This window comes from Esox lucius, chromosome 21, assembly GCF_011004845.1.
Source record: "Esox lucius isolate fEsoLuc1 chromosome 21, fEsoLuc1.pri, whole genome shotgun sequence".
NCBI lineage: Eukaryota > Metazoa > Chordata > Actinopteri > Esociformes > Esocidae > Esox > Esox lucius.
Window position 1 is genome coordinate 30126710 of NC_047589.1, and position 23937 is coordinate 30150646.

At 39.7% G+C, this 23937-nt stretch overlaps 1 protein-coding gene and 1 pseudogene across 1 annotated transcript; both read left to right on the forward strand.

The window, feature by feature from the left end:
* The first annotated feature begins 1622 nt into the window (after positions 1-1622).
* LOC105019664 (vitellogenin-like) lies at positions 1623-11207 on the forward strand. Its single transcript, XM_034289431.1, has 34 exons — positions 1623-1662; positions 1763-1783; positions 1906-2063; positions 2160-2405; positions 2691-2852; positions 3118-3266; positions 3355-3505; positions 3732-3889; positions 3992-4157; positions 4372-4497; positions 4590-4808; positions 4901-5118; positions 5201-5298; positions 5413-5537; positions 5641-5742; positions 5849-5968; positions 6075-6261; positions 6352-6445; positions 6533-6718; positions 6804-6951; positions 7056-7254; positions 7379-7743; positions 7836-7874; positions 7994-8056; positions 8157-8363; positions 8486-8637; positions 8807-8954; positions 9053-9179; positions 9277-9460; positions 9546-9640; positions 9755-9849; positions 9970-10135; positions 10363-10524; positions 11048-11207. Exons 1-34 carry the CDS (start codon positions 1623-1625, stop codon positions 11158-11160), a joined length of 4989 nt encoding a protein of 1662 aa, XP_034145322.1. The 3' UTR covers positions 11161-11207.
* Positions 11208-15581: 4374 nt separating this feature from the next.
* The window catches only part of LOC117593656, a 63933-nt pseudogene continuing 55577 nt past the window's right edge, over positions 15582-23937 (forward strand).

The window sequence follows — 23937 nt, forward strand, 5'->3', positions numbered from 1 at the left end:
AACCCCGCGTTTGGTGATTTCCAATGCGTTCCTACAAAAGATTGTTGACAATGTATTAAAAATTGACATTTTATTTATGATTGTGTTAATTTGTCCAGTTACATTTGGGCCCTTTTGATAAGGGGACTGTGTATGAAAATGGTTGTAATTCCTAGAAGTTTCATAAGATATTTTTGTTCAACCCTTCAGTTGCATCTCGGTTGTTTAATTTCAAATCCATGGTGGTAGCACACAGAGCCATAATTATGAAAATGGTGAGATTTTCCACATATTTCCAGACCTAACTGTAGGTGTGCCAGCAATACTGTAGGTGTGCCAGCAATACTGTAGGTGTGAAAATGTGGAGACATAACCCAGCATACAGCTGTATTGCTGGCATGTGTGCTTTCACCTAGCAGGGTGGAGGAGGAGAATAATCAAATTATAAAATTATATGTATTTTCTACATTTAATTTAATTTCAAAACATTGACAAAATCTGTAAGTTTTAAGTATGGTGTGTGTATGAATGTTGCTGAGGCAATGTACGGACAAAGAGATGTGGGAAAAGATATGCCCCTGTTATCTACAGAATGATTTGTTGATCTGGAGTGAAAGTCATGGTTTTAAAAGCATCACAAAGTGTGACAATGTGTTACGGCGACACCTAAAATGACCACAATGTATGTAGCTATAAAATGTCACCACTTCCTAATTTCACAGATTAACTACTTAAACGTTAAATCATATCGAATATTTTTATTTCAACCACTGATAGAACACAGCCTTTGTCCAAACTTAAAGTCTATGATTTCGGTTTCCGGGGGGTGGATTTGCCCTTTTGATCAAAAACAAATAAAAACATGACAAAGTTTAATTTGATTTGATAAATGTTGTCCAAAAATGGGAGAGGAGGGAGAGGAAGAAAGGGCACACCGTCCCATTTGGGCCGAATGCCCAGTTAAGTTCTGATGTAATGACATTATCACTGATTAAATATGTTCTAATATATTTAATATTCTGTTATAATGTTACATTCTACTATATATTATAATAGTATAGGTAATAAGAGTCCCACTTACCTTAAAGCCAATATACCTTTTAATTACCTTGTTTATAATGGTCTGGGACACCTGAGACAATCACATAACAAGAACCATTTGTTGGCCTTGACACAGGAAATCCTACAAAATGTATGAGAACTAGAAAATAATTAATTTTTCTTTTATTCATTTAAAGATTTCTAGTTCACATAATATTCAAATTTCTTCATGACTCATTTTTGGCATAGTTTCCAGTTTGGGACAAAATATGACTATGGATATAATTATATTGGTTGAAATATGTTGGTACTTTTAGTGTTAAACAACATAATATGTAAGTTCATAAGGACACCTGAGTATTTTCATAGGAAAATTGATGGACATTGATCGGTTGTCCATGTTAGTGGGGCAGGTTAACCTAACCTCAGGGTGTATGTGACCACTTCACAACCAGTGATAACATACTCAACAGGCTTCATTATGAGCACATACTGGTCTCCAATTCATTAACATTGGTTAATTATCTATTTAATCTGTTTTGTCAGCAGTAATTTGCTTTAAAAGGCGGTCTGGGACTGCTGTTCATTGTATCTCACTGATCATGAGGGTGGTAATACTAGCACTGACTCTAGCCCTCGTGGGTAAGTACTACTATCTATCTACAGAATAATTACAAATTACGACTAATTGTTTTGAAATGTTGATTGTTAAATTGTGATTTATTTTCAATTTTTATTCTAGCGAGTCAACATCTTAACCTTGGTAGGTTTAAGTTATGTTCTTGTCTTAACATACTTGTAGTTCATTGTGAAGTTGACCTGATGTCTGAAGTATTTTTTCAAAGATTACAACATTGTAAAATGTATGTTGATTTGACATTACAGCCCCCCAATTTGCTGCCGGTAAGACCCATGTGTACAGCTATGAGGCATTAATCCTGGGCGGTCTGCCTGAGGAAGGTCTTGCTAGAGCTGGAGTAAAAATCATCAGCAAAGTTCTCATCAGTGCAGTTGCAGACAATAGCTACTTGCTCAAGGTATTAGTTTCACTTTTACATGACACCCATACAGCACAACAATGTCCTGTGAGGTCCATTACACTGACTAATATGTATATTGGTATTTCCCTGTAGCTTGAGGATCCTGAGATCTTAGAGTACAGTGGATTTTGGCCCAAAGCTTCTTTTGTGCCAGCTCCAAAGCTCACCTCAGCCCTGAATAATCAGCTCAGGACCCCCATCAGGTTTGAGTACACCAACGGTGTTGTGGGTAAGGTATCTGCCCCAGCTGATGTCTCAGAAACAGTGTTGAATATCCATAGAGGCATCTTGAACATTCTTCAGCTCAATGTCAAGAAGACACAGAATGTCTATGAGCTTCAGGAGGTAAATACACACATGAGAAATCTCTGAGTTCTTCACTAATTCTCTCCTTTATGATACATGTTCTAATGTGTAATATCTGAGTTCTTCACAAATTCTCTCCTTTATGATACATGTTCTAATGTGTAATGTCTGAGTTCCTCCCTAATTCTCTCCTCTATGATACATGTTCTAATGTGTAATATCTGAGTTCTTCACTAATTCTCTCCTTTATGATACATGTTCTAATGTGTAATGTCTGAGTTCTTCACTAATTCTCTCCTTTATGATACATGTCCTTTCGGTTAGGCTGGAGCTCAGGGAGTATGTAAGACCCACTATGTGATCAGTGAAGATACCAAGGCAGAGCGCATCCATTTAACCAAGACCAAGGATCTGAATAACTGCCAGGAGAGGATCATGAAAGACTTTGGTCTGGCTTACACTGAGAAGTGTGTTGAATGTCAGCAGGTATGAACATAACTATCTATATTTTCTAGGCTAACAATACATAACCCCTGTATCAAAATGTCTTCCAGTTTCACACCAAAAAATATTCACGCAGTCAATACAAATGTGAATTGTTTTGTGAATTTTTTGGCATTTTCTGTAGATGTACATGACAAATCTTAAAAATGTTCATTACAACTTTAGAATCTAACGTAATAAAGCAGTGAAGCCATGCATGTCAACTTGAGCAGGAAAAGTTCTGCAAATAAAGATTTTATCCTCACAGAGAGGGAGGGCCCTGAGGGGAGCAGCTTCCTACAACTACATCATGAAGCCAACTCCCTCCGGTGCCCTGATCATGGAGGCCACTGTTGCTGAGCTCCATCAGTTTGCACCATTCAATGAGATGACTGGAGCTGCCCAGATGGAAGCAAAGTATGTTGATTTGAGATACAAAACAAAAACACTTGAACTTATATTATGTTTACATTTCTAAAGGTTTCTTATTATCAACTTTTCACAGACAAACTTTGACCTTCGTTGAGATCAAGCAGACACCCATTGCACCCATCAAAGCTGAATATCTTCATCGTGGAACCATTCAGTACGAACTTTCCACTGAACTTCTCCAGTCACCACTTCAGCTCCTTAAGATTACCAACCCACAAGCACAGGTACAATTAAATACATATATACTATTTTAAATTAACCTGATACTATATTTATTAATTTGAGTAAATAGGCTAGTGGGACTGTAAATGTGTATTATTTTAAATAAGCTCGATAATATGTAAACACCAAGATGACAATAAATAAAGATTTCCTTTTCAACTGCATTACATATTTGTTTATCAAGGTTTAATACAAATATTTCACTATAATTTCACTATAATTCTCTAGGCTGTAGAGGTCCTGAATCATCTGGTCACAACCAACGAGAAACCGGTCCATGAAGATGCTCCTCTGAAGTTTCTGCAGTTGATTCACATCTTGCGCAGGGCTAGCTTTGAGAACATCGAGGCTATCTGGACTCAGTTCAAGACCAAACCAGCCTACAGGTATTGTTTTTTTTACAGGTACTCGTTTTCTTGGACAACTACTCAAGCAGAGAAACAATGATGTAACACAAATGTGCTGCAATGCAACATTTTCTTTTTCAGAATGTGGATCCTGGACTCTGTTCCGTCCATTGGAAGTCCAGTTGCTGTGAGATTCATCAAGGAGAAGTTTTTGGCTGGTGACATCACTATTCCTGAAGCCGCTCAGGCTCTGGTTGCTGCTGTACATATGGTGACTGCTGATCTGGACACTGTCAAGCTTTTTGAAGTAGGTACACTTTCAAATGAGATTTGAGCTTACTTATTTGTATTAGATGTATTCATATTTATTTTATCTTATGCGGAATGAGTGGAAGTTTACAGATTGATTTAACCTTTGGTCCCAAGATGACCTCAAACTTCATATTTCAATCAGAGGAATAACATTTTAAATGATCTCCGTATCAACAGATGTATACAAACAACCCTTTCTTTCCCACCAGAGCCTGGTTTTCCATGACAAGATTCAGAAACAACCAGTTCTGCGTGAGATCGTCATGCTTGGTTATGGTACACAGGTTTACAAATACTGTGTGGCTTCTCCCAACTGCCCTGCTGAACTTGTGAAGGTAAACTGGGTGTATTTGCCTATAATGATCTCTATCACTATGACCTAAAGGACTGATAGAGGTTATTCACATATCTACATGTCTTCACACAGCCCATCCATGACCTTGCTGTTGAGGCTGCTGCTAAAGGCAACTTTGAGGAACTCGCCAGAGCTCTTAAAGTTCTGGGTAATGCTGGCCATCCTGCTAGCATTAAACCAATCACAAAGCTCCTGCCCGTCGTTGGAACTGCAGCTGTTAAACTGCCTCTGAAAGTCCAGGAAGATGCACTATTAGCCCTGAGGAACATTGCTAAGAGGGATCCCAAAATGGTCAGTAGTCACATCAATAAATTGCAAATAACAACATCATCACTCTCCTGGTAGAAGTCCTTTGAAATCTCTGAAATATTGGTGTGAATTAGGTCCAGGATATCGCTGTGCAGTTGTTCATGGACAAGGAAATCCACCCAGAGCTCCGAATGCTTGCCTGTGTTGTGCTGTTTGAGACAAAGCCTCCAATGGGTCTGGTGACCACTCTTGCTAACATTCTGAGGACAGAAGAAAATCTGCAGGTGGCCAGTTTCACCTATTCTCACATGAAGTCCCTGACCAGGAGCACTGCCCCAGACTATGCCCCAGTGTAAGAGCACTCTCCAACCTTTACTACAACTCTCTGAGTTTATATTTAATTGTGTACAATGACCTAGTATTCCTTCATTTAGTGCTGCTGCCTGCAATGTTGCTGTCAAGATCCTCAGCAACAAATTTGAAAGACTGGGCTATCGCTACAGTAAAGCCATGCACCTGGATGCCTATTACAGTAAGGGAATCCTCTTAAACTGCTTTGTTAACAATGACCCATAATACCCAAACCCATAATACCATCCACTAAACCTCAACAAAGACATTGACAGTCATGTATTCACTCTTAAAGGTCCCCTGAGGGTTGGAGCTGCTGCCACAGCTTTGTACATCAATGATGCTGCCACCATTTTGCCCAGAACCTTTGTGGCCAAAGCTCGCTCCTATTTTGCTGGAGCAGCTGCTGACGTCCTGGAGGTAAATGCTGTTTTTCTAACTTCCTCGAAATAATTAGTAATTTTAGACTCAGAAAAGTTTTAAAACAAATTTTAACTGTCCCAATATACATCTTTTCACTCAGGTTGGAGTAAGAACCGAGGGACTCCAGAAGGCTCTTTTGAAAAACCCATCAGATTCTGAAAACGTTGGCAGAATTGCAAAAATGAAGCGCGTCATCCAGGCTGTAAGTAGAGAATAAAACAAACTAAACTACAGTATCTTCAACAGATTTAATAGTTGTTTTAAAAATATGCTGATCAATCACGTTTCCTTTACTGCTTTATAAACAGCTGATCAACTGGAAGTCCGAAACTCCAAGCAAGCCCCTTGCTTCCTTGTATGTGAAGTTTTTTGGACAGGAAGTTGCCTTTGTTAACATTGACAAGGATCTCGTTGATCAGGCAATTCAGGTAAAACTAACATTGGAACTTAGATCAAAGAGTAATTATAATATGGTTGAATCTATCCTTGTCCTACTAACTGGAGGAAAACAGTCAACAAAGTATTTCCCCACAGCTTGCCACCAGCCCTGCTGTCCAGGCTATGGGAAAGAATGTCTTGAAGGCTCTTCTGTCTGGAACTACTCTCCAGTATTCTAAGCCCCTGCTGGCTGCTGAAGTGCGTCGCATCTTCCCCAGTGCTGTTGGTTTGCCCATGGAGCTCAGCTTCTACACTGCTGCTGTTGCTAATGCATTTGTCGATGGTAACCATATCATAGTAGTTATTAGTACTTCTTTATTACCTCCTATCTCCAGTCTGCCATATCAATGTGTTTTATTCTTTATCTTCATAGTCCGTGCAACTATGAAACCTGCTCTGCCTGAAAACTTCAATATTGCCCAGCTGTTGAAAACAGACATTCAGCTCCAAGCTGAAGTTAGACCATGGTTAGTATTACCGAAGGTTAATTTAATGATTTTATTATTAATATCACCATTCTTGGTGAACTTAACAACGTTCTCCATTCCCTGTAGCATTGCCATGCATACATTTGCTGTGATGGGAGTAAACACCAAATTCCTCCAGGCAGCACTGATAGCAAGAGCTAAGGTCCACACAGTTGTCCCTGCCAAATTCACAGCCAAACTTGACATTGCTAACGGACACTTCAAGATTGAGGCTTTGCCTGTTTCTGCTCCTGAGCACATTGTTGCTGCTCAGTAAGTATAATGTTTTCTTGGTCAGATGTCAAAGTTCTTATTGTAGAACCATGCCACCACAATAGATTCTATGTTCCTTCAACAGAGTTGAGACCTTTGCAGTAGCAAGAAATGTGGAGGATCTCCAAGCTGAGAGATTAACTCCCTTGATTCCTGACCAAGCAGAAAGAATACAGCTCGCCAGGCAGACATCAACTATGACTGATTCTGGAGACTCCAATACTGAAAGTTTGGTGAGTATATATGCTATTTAAAACTAGATTCACTTGTGCATTATGAATCCACAGATTATTAACTACTATATCTGGTTATGTTCTATGTTGATGCTATTTTTCAGGAAAGATCTTCTGAGATCAGTGATTCTAAATTGTCATCCAACTACAAGTCCAAACGGCAGCTTGAGAGGTCATTATGTGCTGAAAGACTCGGCCTGAGTGCATGCATAGAAATTGCTTCTGAGAACGCTGCCTTCATCAGAAACTCTCTTCTCTACAACATGATTGGAAATCATTCAGTCATTATTGCTGTCAAACCAGGCAAGCATGTATTACTTCATGTTATATGTTAAATAGCTTAAAATCATATGTTAATATGAATATGTTAAATGTATTTAAAAATAATTGAGCATTTCATCTAAATGTATATTGCTTGTCAATTTAGCTTCATCTGGAGCTGCTATTGAGAAACTAGAGATTGAAGTGCAAGTTGGACCCAAAGCTGCAGATAAGATCATCAAAGTCATCACCATTAATGATGATGAAGACGCTCCAGAGGGAAAACCTATCCTGTTGAAGCTCAAAAAAATGCTGGCACCTGGTCTAAGGAACAGTACCAGATCTTCCTCCAGCTCTAGCAGCTCTAGTTCCAGCCGCTCTAGTTCCAGCAGCTCTAGTTCCAGCAGCTCTAGTTCCAGTAGCTCAAGTTCCAGCAAATTACAGAGCAGCAGATCTTCTAGCTCTTCCATGTCCAACTCCAATTCCAGTTCCTCCAGCTCCTCCAGTTCCTCCAGTTCTCGTCGCTCCATGGTCAGGATACTGTTGTCACAAACCTTTTGCAAAAAAATTTGAATAATGTTTAGTGAATATTTTATATATTAAAATGTTTTTTCCCTAAATAGGGTGAGGTTTACAACCGCAACTTCACCAGAAATCACAAGGTAGAATTTTATAATAAATAGTTTTAAATCTAATGGAAATAATTGTATACAAAACTATGTATGTATATATATGTACTTACTTATGTTCCCAGATGATTTGTTCTATTCTGTGTTTTCAGGTCTCCCAAGGAATCTCAAAAAGCAGGAGTACTGCCTCTAGCTTCCAGGAAATCTACAATCAGGTTAAATATAAACACCAGAACTTGAGTCAAGATGATCATGTCATTCCTTTTGTTCACCCAGATAGAGAGCAACGAGTAATACAATAATTCCTCTTCTCAGGCCAGATTCCTTGGCGAGACTCTTGCCCCTGAGGTGGTCATTCTGGTCCGTGCAGTGAGAAAAGACCAGAAGCAGGCTGGATACCAGGTGGCTGCTTACTTGGACAAAGCTACTTCCAGACTTCAGATCATTCTGGCTGCCATTGCTGAAGATGACAACTGGCAATTATGTGCTGATGGTGTTCTGCTCAGCAAACACAAAGTCAATGTGAGATCAATTATATGTAGATGGTTCTACAATATAAGTCTTCTCATTGTACCTGGTTTACTTTGGTAACAATAACCTCTGTTGTATTATACCATTATTACACTCTTTATTCTCTTAACCAGGCCAAGATTGCTTGGGGTGCAGAGTGCAAGGAATATAAGACCTTCATCACTGCAGAGACTGGTCTTGTTGGTGAAAGCCCGGCAGCTCGTCTGAGGGTGTCTTGGGAGAGACTACCCAAGGTTCCCAAGAAATTTTGGGGCTATGTCAAGATGTACGATTACTGTATAATTTTCTGTCAAAATGTACTGTTACTGTATAATTTGCTATGTCTAGATTGCGGTTATGTGTCTAAATGTATAACTTTATAATGATACTGCAATTTAATAATTTGAAGGGACTAGTCAAGAACCGTTTCTAATATATTTATCTTTCTCCTCTAGCATGTCCGAGTACATCCCAGAGTACATTCCATCTTACCTGGCTAGTTTGATTCCAGTTCAAAAAATGAAAAATAGTGAGAAACAGATTCAGTTGACTGTGGTTGCAACATCTGAAAGGACCCTGGATGTGATTCTGAAGTCACCCAGGGTGAGGAACATTGTTTCTTTCACAACAACCTTTTTGCTGTTTTCTTCTTCTGACTCCTATTTTGGGATAACTGTTCTTGGTGATTATCTACTTCACAGATGACCCTGTCTAAACTGGGTTTAAACCTCCCATATCCTCTGCCTATTGAGTCTTTGACTGGTCTTTCTCCTTTTGATGGAGACATGGTCAGCAAAATTCACTCAGTTTTTACTGAAGCCACCTCAGGTCAGAAGAAATAATAATCGAAATCAGCTTTTCACACTAAATGCAAAGTTACCAAACTCAAAAAATGTTTAAAAAATGTCTGTTTATTGTTTTCCAGCTCAATGTAGCATGGTCAGAGACACTTTGACAACCTTCAACAACAGGAGATACAAGAACGAGATGCCACTTTCTTGCTACCAGGTTTTGGCTCAGGATTCCACCCCTGAGCTCAAATTCATTGTTCTGCTGAAAAAGGATCAGTCATCTGAACAAAACCAAATCAATGTGAAAGTCTCTGACATGTGAGTGTTATTGTAGAAAACAACTTCTGACACATGTATTTGAAAGTTCTCCCAATAACATACTGTATCACTCTGACATTTCCAGTGATGCTGACCTGTACCTTGAGGACGATGAAGTGATGCTGAAGGTCAATGGAATGGAAATTCCCATCAGCAAGCTGCCATACCAGGACCCCTCAGGTTTCTGCTAATGTTCCTAAGACATAATTTTTTATCATCACAATAAATAAATTATTCTAATGTTCTGTAGTAATTAGAAAATAAACTACAACATTGAATAACTGCTTTCTAAAGGTTCTATCGAGATCAGACAGAAGCGTGAAGGCCTGTCTCTGAAGGCCCCAAGCCACGGTCTCCAAGAAGTCTACTTTGATAAGACTTCATGGGAGGTGATGAGAATCTTATGTCAAAATAATAAATAGAAGTGGTTGTATGGATATTAATAGTTTAAAAGGTTCTACAACTTCAGCTGGAGTCATTCTAAGTGTTTGTATGGTTTTGGTTCTCAGGTTCAAGTTGTGGACTGGATGAAGGGAAAGGTGGGAGGAATCTGTGGAAAGGCTGACGGGGAAATCAGACAGGAGTACCGCATGCCCAGTGGTCGTCAGACCAAGAGCCCAGTCAGCTTTGCCCATTCCTGGGTACTTTCATCTGTGAGCTGCCGTGACAAGTCTGGTAAGTCCTATCCTACATCCTGTACTGTATGAATCTAACAGTTCTCAGCTGATTTAGTTATAGTGATTCCCCAGAGATGTTTTCTTTTTTCAGTCACTAGAGTGGAAAGTGGTGTTGAAGACGGGTACCTGAAAATGTGCACGTTGTACAATATCTTAGAAATGTGAAGGTGCTTAAGATCCCTGACTTCATCGTTGACGTTTCATTGCTATATCTACCTGTCCCAGAATGTCGCATGAAGCTGGAGTCGGTGAAGCTGGACAGACAGGTGACTTTGGAAGGCCAGAAGTCTAAATGCTACTCTGTTGAGCCAGTCTTGCGCTGCCTCCCTGGCTGCGTTCCACTGAGGACAACCGCCGTCACCATCGGCTACCACTGCCTGCCCCACGGTGAGTTTACAACAAAAAACTAAGCAATACAATGACAAGAAAGAAGCCCAAATCAAGCCCATATCAGCCGACACGTGAGCAGAAGTGATAGTGGTGAGCTAGGGAGGGGGCTTGAAGAGTAGCTATTTATGGACCAAAGCCATTTTTGTTGTGAGTCAAGACATTGTTCCTGTAGTTGAAGTTGTATGCTAAGCCAGCACCAAAAAGTGGGAGGCCAGGGATTCCAATCTAAGGAGATGTGCACAAAGATCTGTGTCTCTAACCACAACTAATCACTACTGAACAATGAATAGTTACTAGGCAGAATTTCAGAATAGCTGTTTAACAATGGTTTGTCAGTCTATCAGTCGCTCTTCTTGGCCAGCTCCACTAACGTGGTCCAGCAAAAATAAGGAATGGTCCCAATCAAGTCATTATGTTGTAATTGGTTGAATGGAATCCTTTACAAGTATGCCAATTAGAGTAAAACAGGAAATAAAGGAAGTTAAGCTAATTTGCCAGTTCTTATTCTTTCCCATTGCAGATTCCAACCTGAACGGTTCTCAGAGTTTGAGGGGCATCTATGATAAGAGTGTGGACATAAGAGAGAAGACAGAAGCCCATGTGGCTTGTCGCTGCACAGAGGATTGTGCTTAAGGCCCCATGGCTGAATCCTGAAGCATTCATTGTTTTTTAATGTTGAAATCATCTGTATATCTAATACTTTAATAATAAAGCAATCAGTTCCTTCTAAATATTCCTCTCCAGTGTATTCTTTGGTTTAACAACTGGATTGCCTATGTATCGATGCATATGCCTGTGTATTGATGCATATCATCAGCATAAATTGAGATATGATGCTAAGAATGATGTACGGTGAAAGGACTGTAGTCAGGAGACTGATGAGCCTCAGTGATTGGTTCAAGTGAAAGGCCAATCAGCAGTGAAGTGAGGAGACATTCCTGACGTGACCCTCCGTTAGGTAATTGTAGGTAACTAGCTGGCTGTAGGTCATTAGCTTGTCAGATTCTGACTCAGGCTAACCTGGATGTAATCACAGTGTTTGATTACATGATCAAATGTCAGAAATGTCTCAGTTTGATGCTATCCTTCATAGTATTTTAATTTAGTACATTTAAATGTTGACAAATACTTCACCCAATAAGGTCACTTCCACACAAAGGCCGACTTCTAATGGTTGCTGTGCTTTATAGCCGGGGTTCTAGGTTAACAGCTCTCAATCAAACAGACACGCATGAACCCTAAACCAGCAAGAAACTAAATGGGAAAGACCCCTTTCAAACTATTTAACAGAAAATATGTATATAGAATGTTCTTTCAATGAGTTATGGCGAAGTTCCCAGGAACACAGCACGCACACAAATATACACACACACCAATACAGACACATGACATAAACACCTACACATTACCCACACCTACATGGCAAGAACATAAACAATAACACACACACACCAACACACAAAGACCCATGACAGGTAAATAAACAATAACACACACATACCAACACACACTGCTCTATTCAGAATGACATATATTGCAAATGTTCCCTGTTTTCATTTCTGTTCCTTGTTTTTATATCCTTAGCAGTGTTTTTGTAGTTTATTTTTCAGGATACATTTCCAGTCTCTCAGTAAAGGCCATTCTCCTGCGCCTTAAAAACTCTAGCAGAAACCCTGAAAGACTTACTAATGCACTGTAGCATGTGAATCAGTACATAAGACAGGTCCATCAAATGCATTGGAAGGAATGATCATATAGTCTCTACTGTATGACCAGTCAGGTGGTTTTGTTTGGGAGCTGGGTGTTTTATGTACTGTACTGTATGACCAGTCAGGTGGTTTTGTTTGGGAGTTGGGTGTTTTATGTACTGTACTGTATGACCAGTCAGGTGGTTTTGTTTGGGAGTTGGGTGTTTTATGGACTGTACTGTATGACCAGCCAGGTGGTTTTGTTTGGGAGTTGGGTGTTTTATGTACTGTACTGTATGACCAGCCAGGTGGTTTTGTTTGGGAGTTGGGTGTTTTATGTACTGTACTGTATGACCAGTCAGGTGGTTTTGTTTTGGAGTTGGGTGTTTTATGGACTGTACTGTATGACCAGGCAGGTGGTTTTGTTTGGGAGTTGGGTGTTTTATGGACTGTACTGTATGACCAGCCAGGTGGTTTTGTTTGGGAGTTGGGTGTTTTATGTACTGTACTGTATGGCCAGCCAGGTGGTTTTGTTTGGGAGTTGGGTGTTTTATGGACTGTACTGTATGACCAGCTAGGTGGTTTTGTTTGGGAGTTGGGTGTTTTTTATGTACTGTACTGTATGACCAGCCAGGTGGTTTGGTTTGACAGCTGGGTGTTTTATGTACTCTACTGTAGGAACAGCCAGGTGGTTTTGTTTGGGAGCTGGGTGTTTTATGTACTGTACTGTATGACCAGCCAGGTGGTTTTGTTTGGGAGCTGGGTGTTTCATGTACTGTACTGTATGACCAGCCAGGTGGTTTGATTTGGGAGCAGGGTGTTTTATGTACTGTACTGTATGACCAGCCAGGTGGTTTGGTTTGGGAGCTGGGTGTTTTTTGTACTGTACTGTATGACAAGCCAGGTGGTATTGTTTTGGAGCTGGATGTTTTATGTACTGTATGACCAGTCAGGTGGTTTTGTTTGACAGCTGGGTGTTTTATGTACTGTACTGTATGACCAGCCAGGTGGTTTTGTTTGACAGCTGGGTGTTTTATGTACTGTACTGTTGGTACAGCCAGGTGGTTTTGTTTGGGAGCTGGGTGTTTTATGTACTGAACTGTATCACTGCTGAGGCTGCAAGGCCTTCTGTCACTTTTTGAATCGTTGATTTTAAGACACATGTTTCTTGTTTCTTCTAGTATTGTGCTTGGCAGCGCTGGTTACGATTCTGCCAATGTCAAAAATCTGCTTTCAATAACATATATAGAGTTTCACCTGTTATCTTACAGGGGTCTTTCAGAACAGAGAATGTTTCCCTGGTTTACATATAGTTGTTTAGGTAAGCCTTGAGTTGCTCATTCTTATCTGATAAAGCTTGCTCTTTAATTCAGGTATGCGGTCAGCACAAGTACTGAACGGATTTCACAAGTTTGTCAGTATTGTTCTTGTGATTGAGTTCAGATACAGTTCAAGGTCTGTCTTGAATCAGTTGAATATTCCCTGAACCCCTTGAACTCAGTTGTGAATGGGCACTGAATTGACATGCGTTTGCAGAATAAACAGGTTTTTGCATGAATAGAGTAAAGGCAGGTGAAACATGGTTCAGTCTCTGTTAGATGTTTACCTTCTATAAAACATTTGGCTCAACATGCTAATCAGACTCGTTTCAGAACGTCTTAAATCTCACTGGTAGATAATGGCATTTGGTAGTATATTTATATGTAAACCCAATTACTGTAAAAAAAACACAAAAAATCGTGAAAACATTTTTGCAAAAGCCTAGAAACTATTTTATTCATGCATTAATCATGGAAACAAACACACCTGCCTAATAAAAGTGAGCTGTGAAACACATTTTCCAGATACTTCTGGTACCTGTAAATGGTGTGATTATGTCAAAGAAACAAGATGTTATTTGTAAACTGTCTACTCTCACATTAAAGCTGACAGTCTGTACTCTAATCCCATCATTCTATAATTTCAAATCCGAGGTACTGGAGTACAAAGACAAAACAACAAAACCTGTGTCACTGTCCAAGTATGGACTTCACCGTATATGGAGTCATGTATAAATGTCTTACTGTATGTCTGACACATCTTACTGTATGTCTGACATGTCTTACTGTATGTCTGACATGTCTTACTGTATGTCTGACACGTCTTACTGTATGTCTGACATGTCTTACTGTATGTCTGACATGTCTTACTGTATGTCTGACACGTCTTACTGTATGTCTGACATGTCTTACTGTATGTCTGACATGTCTTACTGTATGTCTGACATGTCTTACTGTATGTCTGACACATCTTACTGTATGTCTGACATGTCTTACTGTATGTCTGACACGTCTTACTGTATGTCTGACATGTCTTACTGTATGTCTGACACGTCTTACTGTATGTCTGACATGTCTTACTGTATGTCTGACATGTCTTACTGTATGTCTGACACGTCTTACTGTATGCCTGACATATGTCTTACTGTATGCCTAACACATGTCTTACTGTATGCCTGACACATGTCTTACTGTATGCCTGACACATGTCTTACTGTATGCCTGACACATGTCTTACTGTATGTCTGACACATGTCTTACTGTATGTCTGACTCGTCTTACTGTATGTCTGACACGTCTTACTGTATGTCTGACATGTCTTACTGTATGTCTGACATGTCTTACTGTATGTCTGACATGTCTTACTGTATGTCTGACACATCTTACTGTATGTCTGACATGTCTTACTGTATGTCTGACACGTCTTACTGTATGTCTGACATGTCTTACTGTATGTCTGACACGTCTTACTGTATGTCTGACATGTCTTACTGTATGTCTGACATGTCTTACTGTATGTCTGACACGTCTTACTGTATGCCTGACACATGTCTTACTGTATGCCTAACACATGTCTTACTGTATGTCTGACACATGTCTTACTGTATGCCTGACACATGTCTTACTGTATGCCTGACACATGTCTTACTGTATGTCTGACACGTCTTACTGTATGTCTGACACATGTCTTACTGTATGTCTGACACGTCTTACTGTATGTCTGACATGTCTTACTGTATGTCTAACACGTCTTACTGTATGTCTGACACATGTCTTACTGTATGTCTGACATGTCTTACTGTATGTCTGACACGTCTTACTGTATGTCTGACATGTCTTACTGTATGTCTGACATGTCTTACTGTATGTCTGACACGTCTTACTGTATGTCTGACACGTCTTACTGTATGTCTGACACGTCTTACTGTATGTCTGACACGTCTTACTGTATGTCTGACATGTCTTACTGTATGTCTGACATGTCTTACTGTATGTCTGACATGTCTTACTGTATGTCTGACATGTCTTACTGTATGTCTGACACATCTTACTGTATGTCTGACATGTCTTACTGTATGTCTGACACGTCTTACTGTATGTCTGACACGTCTTACTGTATGTCTGACATGTCTTACTGTATGTCTGACACGTCTTACTGTATGCCTGACACATGTCTTACTGTATGCCTAACACATGTCTTACTGTATGCCTGACACATGTCTTACTGTATGCCTGACACATGTCTTACTGTATGCCTGACACATGTCTTACTGTATGTCTGACACGTCTTACTGTATGTCTGACACATGTCTTACTGTATGTCTGACACGTCTTACTGTATGTCTGACATGTCTTACTGTATGTCTGACACATGTCTTACTGTATGTCTGACATGTCTTACTGTATGTCTGACACGTCTTACTGTATGTCTGACACATGTCTTACTGTATATCTGACACGTCTTACTGTATGTCTGACATGTCTTACTGTATGTCTGACACGTCTTACTGTATGTCTGACATGTCTTACTGTATGTCTGACACGTCTTACTGTATGTCTGACACATGTCTTACTGTATGTCTGACATATGTCTTACTGTATGTCTGACATGTCTTACTGTATGTCTGACATGTCTTACTGTATGTCTGACACGTCTTACTGTATGTCTGACATGTCTTACTGTATGTCTGACACGTCTTACTGTATGTCTGACACATGTCTTACTGTATGTCTGACATATGTCTTACTGTATGTCTGACATGTCTTACTGTATGTCTGACATGTCTTACTGTGTGCCTGACACATGTCTTACTGTGTGCCTGACACATGTCTTACTGTATGTCTGACACATGTCTTACTGTGTGCCTGACACATGTCTTACTGTATGCCTGACACATGTCTTACTGTATGCCTGACACATGTCTTACTGTGTGCCTGACACATGTCTTACAGTATGCCTGACACACGTCTTACTGTGTGCCTGACACATGTCTTACTTATCTGAGCAGAAAGTCTTCTCAGTCTCTGCACATCCTTGGACTGTATCCTAAGTGGAAGATCGCTTCAACCAGAGGACGTTGAGAGGACCTGATTCTGCCCAGCAGGCTCTTACTACTTAAAATCTCAGCTCTGGATCCTTTCCTCTTCTCTCTATACACCAAGCAGTGTTCTAATACTCAAGACCAGGACTCGAACTCAGTTTAGGCTCAACTCACGATTTTCAGGACTTGTGACTCGACTTGGACTCGACTATGGAGATAGATTTCTATCGAAAAGTTGTAAAGTTGTAAATAGCAAGTCACAAATGCATACTGTAAGTCACAAATACATAATGCAACTGTCAAAGAAAAATCACAGTCAAGAATTGTTAACAAAAACAAAAGATGATTAGCAAATAAATGTAAAACTGTTTTTTATGTTGAATCATGTTTTTGTGAATGTTTTTATAGCATTTGTCACCTGCATTTTACAGATTTGTGACTTGCATTATATTTGTGAGTGGGCTAGTGTTGGGTAGTAAGTATGATTTATGTTTACACATTTTACAATTCAGCATAATCTATTGTTGTTGATTTCTACCGCTCACAGCAATGTGGGGACATGGTGGATGGATGTCGGTCGCAGGTGCCTTTCAAGTTTTATCACCTAGTTAGCAAATTGAATATTGCCAGTCTTTCTGCTCAGTCAAGTGTTACAGGGTGAAATGGTAAAGCATTCTATCAAGCCATGTCATGCCCCTGTAATGGAATGATAATGATCTTCCTACAGCAACATTTTTGTTTTACTTAGCGACTACCGCAATGCACAAACTTCTCAAACTTTAATTATTTGATTAAATATTTATTTCTTACAAATAAGTAGCATTCAAAAATTGAAATTTACTGTTCTGTGCAGGTGGATACAATTGTTTTATCCGATTTAAGATTTTGTAAATTTTGTGATCAACCCTATTGGCATTTCTGCTCCCAGTCTGAAAGATGAGACTGACTGGAAAATAATAAAATACATGATTCAGTTATGTTGAGGGATTATTGTAAGGCATGAATTTTGGTGTTTTACATAAATCGACATGTGTAGCTGGCTGAGGAGAACAGACTGACCATCGAATGTGTAGCTGGCACATGTTGGTTTGTGTAGCAACTCCAACACATTAACAAGTTCAAGATGCATTCTAAGTTTCACTCTTTTTATTTTCAGTTGTAATTAACAAAAGAAAAAAATATGATTGAATACTTTATAGGTTTTATAGCACCTTTGGTTTGTTGTGTGTAACCTGGAAATGTTTTGCAGAAATATATCATGTACTTCCTGCCAAAGTTATGTCACTTGGCTGTATCCATTTTATTTATTTTATCTACTCATGTTTTATATCCTGGTGTATAAGAGTTTGCCTCAGTCTGCAGTCAGTTACACAAGTCACCTAATAGACAATGTAATCTAGCCAAGGATGAGATGAGCTAACAAGCTAATGTAATGCTACTGCATGCCATGGTTAATACCAATATTATTATTGTCTGAATATCTCCGTTGGTACTTAACTACAATATGCTACAGATTATTTAGCCTATTAGGAGACTTGATTGAGTAGAAAGACTGGCCATAGTCAGTAAGCAAACTGGGTGATAGAAGCTATATGCATATATTTCTTGACAGTGATTTTTCTTTGAGAGCTGCATTATGTCTTTGTTACTTGCAGTATATACAGTATATATTTGTGACTCGCTACTTTCAGGTTTACAACATTTTGATAGAAACCTCTCTCTCCATACACGACCACAGGGAGTGAGCAGTTTTCTTTTGGTGTGGGAAACCTGCATCAGAGGAGAGTGTTTGCAGACAAACAGGCTCAACTCCAGCTCCAATCATACATACATCGCTAAATCTATTCCCATAGCTAAGCAGTCCCAGCCTTGTTGTTAGCTACCCTTCGCCTGGTTTTGGATGAACTAATTGACCAGCAACATTAGTAAGCATTTAGTTGAATTTAACAATCCAACTGCGGAAACCTCCCTACAGAAACCCCACTTTGCACACTGAGATCCCATTGCCAGATTATCTGAAATGGAGTTTCTATTGGGCAAATTCAAGTAGGTCCCTGTCCCTACCAGTTTCGTTCAATTGGGAAATAAATGAATCAAAGTAGATGTCCAGAGGCTGACGTCACTAGTACTATGAGTGATAAGACATTGTCAGTGAATGAGGTCATCAAGATGTCAGGATCATTAAAGGAAATGGGAGGCTTAAATACTCACACGAGCTGAGACCAACCTCAGACCACTGCCTTCTAAGCCTGGCACTGAGTGAACTCAACCACATGCTAAACCAATTCACAGTTGAAATGGGCTTTACATACAGAAAATGGTGGTTTAGAAATGGTTCTTACACAACAATGCATAAAAAATACTACACACTTAGCTTATTTTTTTCTGAGTTGGATAACCAAGGCCAAAACGCAGCACATTGCTGTAATAACCAGCCTGGCTGAAGGAGATTGTATAGACGGTCACGCCATATTCAGCGAGGGCCAGTAGAGTGTGTGAGTTTACTGTGAGCCAAGAAACCCTATCTGCCTATGTTATCATTGGCTTACACCTCATCGATCTGTATTTGTTTTTGTGGAGAATATGTCTTTGTGCAAATCCAGAAAACCACAGTCTATATTAAGTATGAATCAATCATCTCTCACTCTGCATGTGTCTATCATGCTGTTTCAACAGTAGACCATGAGAAGGGGTCGGGTTAAAAGTTATCAAATGCATTTTCAACCATACAAAGTTACATATCCTGCTGTCTAATCCAGGAATGGCATGAACATTTCTTTCTTACTTTGGGTCTCTTATTTTATGTGCGTCAAACCGAGAGTCTACACCCAATGTTGTCATGTCAGGGACTATTAACAATTTTTTCAAATTTTCTACTCAGCATTTTGCCTTTTTGCAAATAGTATTTTTTATTATTGCTCTTTAAATTGCCCAGCATAAAAAAATAAAACATTATATAACATTTGGTACACATATGTACAGTGGGAACCCCCACACAAACACACATACTGTACTGCACCATATTACCAATGTTTTTTTTATCTCTAGGAAATAGAAATCAATCAGCAACTTGTTGGCGCTTCTGCACAATGATTCCCGCAGGACATCTGCGCCTCTGGATTCCTCATTGGAAGTTTTTATTCATTCACCCACTATCAAAGTAAATACCTGGAATAGCCATTCCGGTTAAGCTTATGTCCTTGCTATAGCAACAACCCTGGCTCAGACCAACACTCCAAAAACAAAAGGGTTCAATTAGATTTCATCAGCTGTGCCTTTGGGAAACCTATTTTTGGTTCCAGGTATAACCTATCTGGGTTCCATCTTGGAATCAGGTTTTACATGGAACCTAAAATCAGTCAGTCCATGAGTGCAAGCCTTGAACCATTTGGGTTCAAACTTCAAATTTCAATGCAGTAACCAAATCTTGGTTGTACATTGTGTGCAAACTGACAGAATGCCAAATGTTATCATCTATACTCTGACCTCCTGGACGTCACGGTTTTGTGGGGGCTGCTCGTGTCACAGTAGGTTGAAACCCTTGGCCAGCTGACGTGGTGTGGAATCCACTTGGTCTTGATGGGAACGTACCTATTGGTTAAGGGTCGTAAAGATTGTTCCACAACGCAACCACCCGGTCGTTGCCCAGGTTTTTATTTTTCTGTTATGGTTTATTTCTGAAGAGTGGCTGTATATCACCTCGTCCCCTGCCCCATCTCCTCAACCCATGTATTTTAGAGTCAGCTAAACAGCCTACTGATGTAAGACCATACATCAGTGGAGTTGGCATAAGAACATACAGACTGTAAATTCTACACATCCCATCTGCTGTTTAATTCTCCAGGATAAACATTATCCTCTTCAGCAGCTTGTGATGAGAGTTACCCTAACTTCAACCTTCGGAATGGGGAATGAATCTCTCAATATTCAGTTTTAATTTAAAAGGCTTTATTGACATGGAAAACTTGTTTGCATTGCCAAAATAGTATATAATAACATGTGATAATTAACAGAAGTGAATTTTTTTTTTATCTCCCTTTATTGCTCTCGGTGTCTGTCTTTCTCTTTCTTTCACTCTCTTCCTCTCTGTGACTCTTTCTCTGTATTTCTATTTATCTGTATCTCTGTTTAGCCTGGATTCTAACACATAGCTTTTGTCCTGATCTTGTGATCAGGTCTTATGAGTGCCAATATACAATATTCCATCAAGTTCAGGACCAATGACACATTTCTGGGGCATGTATATATGGGGCTACAATGTGGCAACATTGCCCCTTTGTCAGGAGAGGTAGTGCTGGACTTTATGAGGCCCAGTGTGGGACAAAACAATCCAGTGCAATCCCCACTGATGTTAGTCTTAAACTTGACTTAATCTGTGTCCACGAAATCAGCCCCAAGTGAGTTCCCAGGAAGGTCCTTGCAGCCAAGCAGGACCTTCTCTCAGGTGTCATCAAAATCTGCCGTGGTATTCCTGAAACAGCACCACATTCATATTATTATTATTATTATTATTATTAGCCAAATTATCATTATCATTTCAGGCAACAAAAAAACTGTTTTAGAATGGCCCTGCTGCCCTAACGATGCAATGTCCTGCCTGAACTTTCACGTGTCCCAGAACTGCCATGTGACAACTCATCTCAAACACTTGTACATCTGTATTAATGGAAAGGGATTATTCCAAAAATAACTGAACCTAAACCCAATGGGATTTGAAACAACAACCTGTGGCAATAGAAGAAATGTGCACTACAGACTGAGCTACACAGACAATGATGATTGTGCAGGAAATATGTGTAGTATTTTCATTCAGTGAAGCTGGGGACAAGGTTTCTTTCATTCACTGCCAAAATCAATGTCACCCTGTCAATCGAGAGGACTTTTGCCAGCGGCTTTTTTATATGTACTGTTTCATGTCTTTCCTTCAGCAACACATTCAACAGGTTCATTTTAGAGTAGACTTCAATGTAATAAAAAAGGAAAACTATTTGTCAGCTGCTGGCAAAACCTTTGCCTTCATATTAATTGAAAACCATTTTTCCAAAAGCAGCTAATTGTAAAGTGACCCCTGCTGGACTTGAACCAATAACCTCCGGCATTAGAACCATCCTGCTCTACAGACTAAGCTACACAGACAAATGTGACTCCTTGAGAAATACATGTAGTAGATTTTCATTCAATGAAACTGGGGACAATGTTTCTGTCATCCACTGCCAAAATCTGAGTCTCCATGTCAGTCGAGAGAAATTTTTCCAAAAATTATTAAACTTTTGCTCTAATTGTGTCTCTCTCTCACCAACACATTCTACAGGTTGATTTCATTCTGGAGTAGATTTTTCTTCAATAAATCAGGGGACACGTATTCTGCCAGCCACCGAACGGCAAAATCCATGCCCCTGTCAATCAACATAGATTTTTCCATGAATTACATATGCTTTATGTCTCTCCCTAAATTACATATGTTTTATGTCTCTCCCTCACCAAGACATTAAACAGGTTCATATAAAAATAGAGTTCAATGAAATAAAAAAGAAACCCCATTAGTATCAACCACTTTTGATCATAAAGGATTAATCCATAATTCTCAAGTGAAACTGACCCACGAAGGATTCAAACCAACAACCTCTGGCAGTAGGAGAACCCTGCTCCACAGACTGATCTACACAGACAGTTGTCACTCAATAAACTAAGCAGGGATCTACAGCTTTGACGGGGGGGTCGGAATAACAATTCTCCCCGGCGTACTACACGTGCGGGCCAAACGGCACTACGTCACTGTAGGAGTGTACACTTGTAACCATACTAGGGCACAACTTGGGGCGGAGATTGCCATTTGGGCCCACAGCACTGGAGGCATAAACCTGAGTGGCTTTGTGGCTATGGCTGGTCCATCACACACATCAAATAGACCTTACCAGGAACGGAACAGGTTGGCGTGCCGAGCTTGGCCACAATGGGCAGATAGAGCGGTGATTTACAACGCTGAGTGTTCTTTCCAATGGTGTTAGGTATCACCCCCCCGCAACGCTCTGTTTATGCAGTGAGTATGATTTCTTTTGTAGGCCTAGTTTAAATATTTAAGAAGCACATGTTGAAATGGAGGTAGTTAAAGGGTTTCATCGTGAAACACAGACAGACACACAAAAGCACTCACGCTGGACAAGAAGAAGGGTAAACTCGTAGGGGGGTATTTTAACTATTGGTGTCAACATCTCGATCCCTGGACCATTCCACCCAGCAAATACAATAAAACACACTTTCTGGTGACTGCACTTTCTGGAGAACACTGCTGTCTTTCTCTGCAGGACTGGAGAGGTTTCAGGTTGTTTGAGTTCTTTGTTCCAGGGTGTCCAGCTATGGGAAGTGAAAGAGAGAGAGCTGAAATTGGGATATGCCGGTCTCCAATTAATCAGAATATAGCAAAATATAACAGTCAAAAACACAACATATTTATGATTAAGAATCACAAGCACATTCATTTGACCATGGTTACTGAAAAACCAAGACGATACGCAGGTTCAGTGAATTACAAAACAATTAGAGAACATTCCATCTCTAAACATGAACCTGTAGTCAACATTTCAAAAATAGACACTGATCCTTGTAGGAGCGGAGAAGAAAGCTATCAGCTGATAATGCATCATATTTAAGACTGCCACAGTATTAAGGAAGAGAGGAAAGCCATCAGCCGATAATGCATCATATTTAAGACTGCCACAGTATAAAGGAGGAGAGGAAAGCCATCAGCTGATAATGCATTGTATTTAAGACTGCCACAGTATTAAGGAGGAGAGGAAAGCCATCAGCTGGTAATGCATCATATTTAAGACTGCCACAGTATAAAGGAGGAGAGGAAAGCCATCAGCTGATAATGCATTGTATTTAAGACTGCCACAGTATTAAGGAGGAGAGGAAAGCCATCAGCTGGTAATGCACCATATTTTATTAAAAAAAATATTTAAAAAATGCTCAAACTGGGCCCTGCAGATACATGTTACTACATATAGTTTAGGTACAATGATTAAAAACATACAGAAAAAACACAGAGAACAGACAATACATGACACTCAAAGATAGCACAAGACAAAGGACATTGCTTCAATATGTCATTCCCTCAGTGGCCTCAGGATTTTAGTGGATATTGGGCCTGAGGAGGTTAATCACAAATAAAGTTCAGCTGTCCTGACATTTTCTTAGTTGCATCTCAGAGCAAAAGCCGTGGTCCGCAGAGAACTTCCAAAGCATCAGAGGGGTCTCATTGTTGAAAGATATCAGTCAGGAAAAGGGTACAAAATAATTTCCAAAGCATTAGATATACCATGGAACACAGTGAAGACAGTCATCATCAAGTGGAGAAAATAA

Bases quoted from the DNA above. Each gene is read 5' to 3' on its own strand.
- LOC105019664 (XM_034289431.1), top strand. From the start codon at position 1,623: ATGAGGGTGGTAATACTAGCACTGACTCTAGCCCTCGTGG. The intron at 4,498-4,589 runs GTAAACTGGGTG...GTCTTCACACAG, and splicing joins GCCCTGCTGAACTTGTGAAG to CCCATCCATGACCTTGCTGT. The intron at 8,955-9,052 runs GTGAGGAACATT...TCTACTTCACAG, and splicing joins TGATTCTGAAGTCACCCAGG to ATGACCCTGTCTAAACTGGG.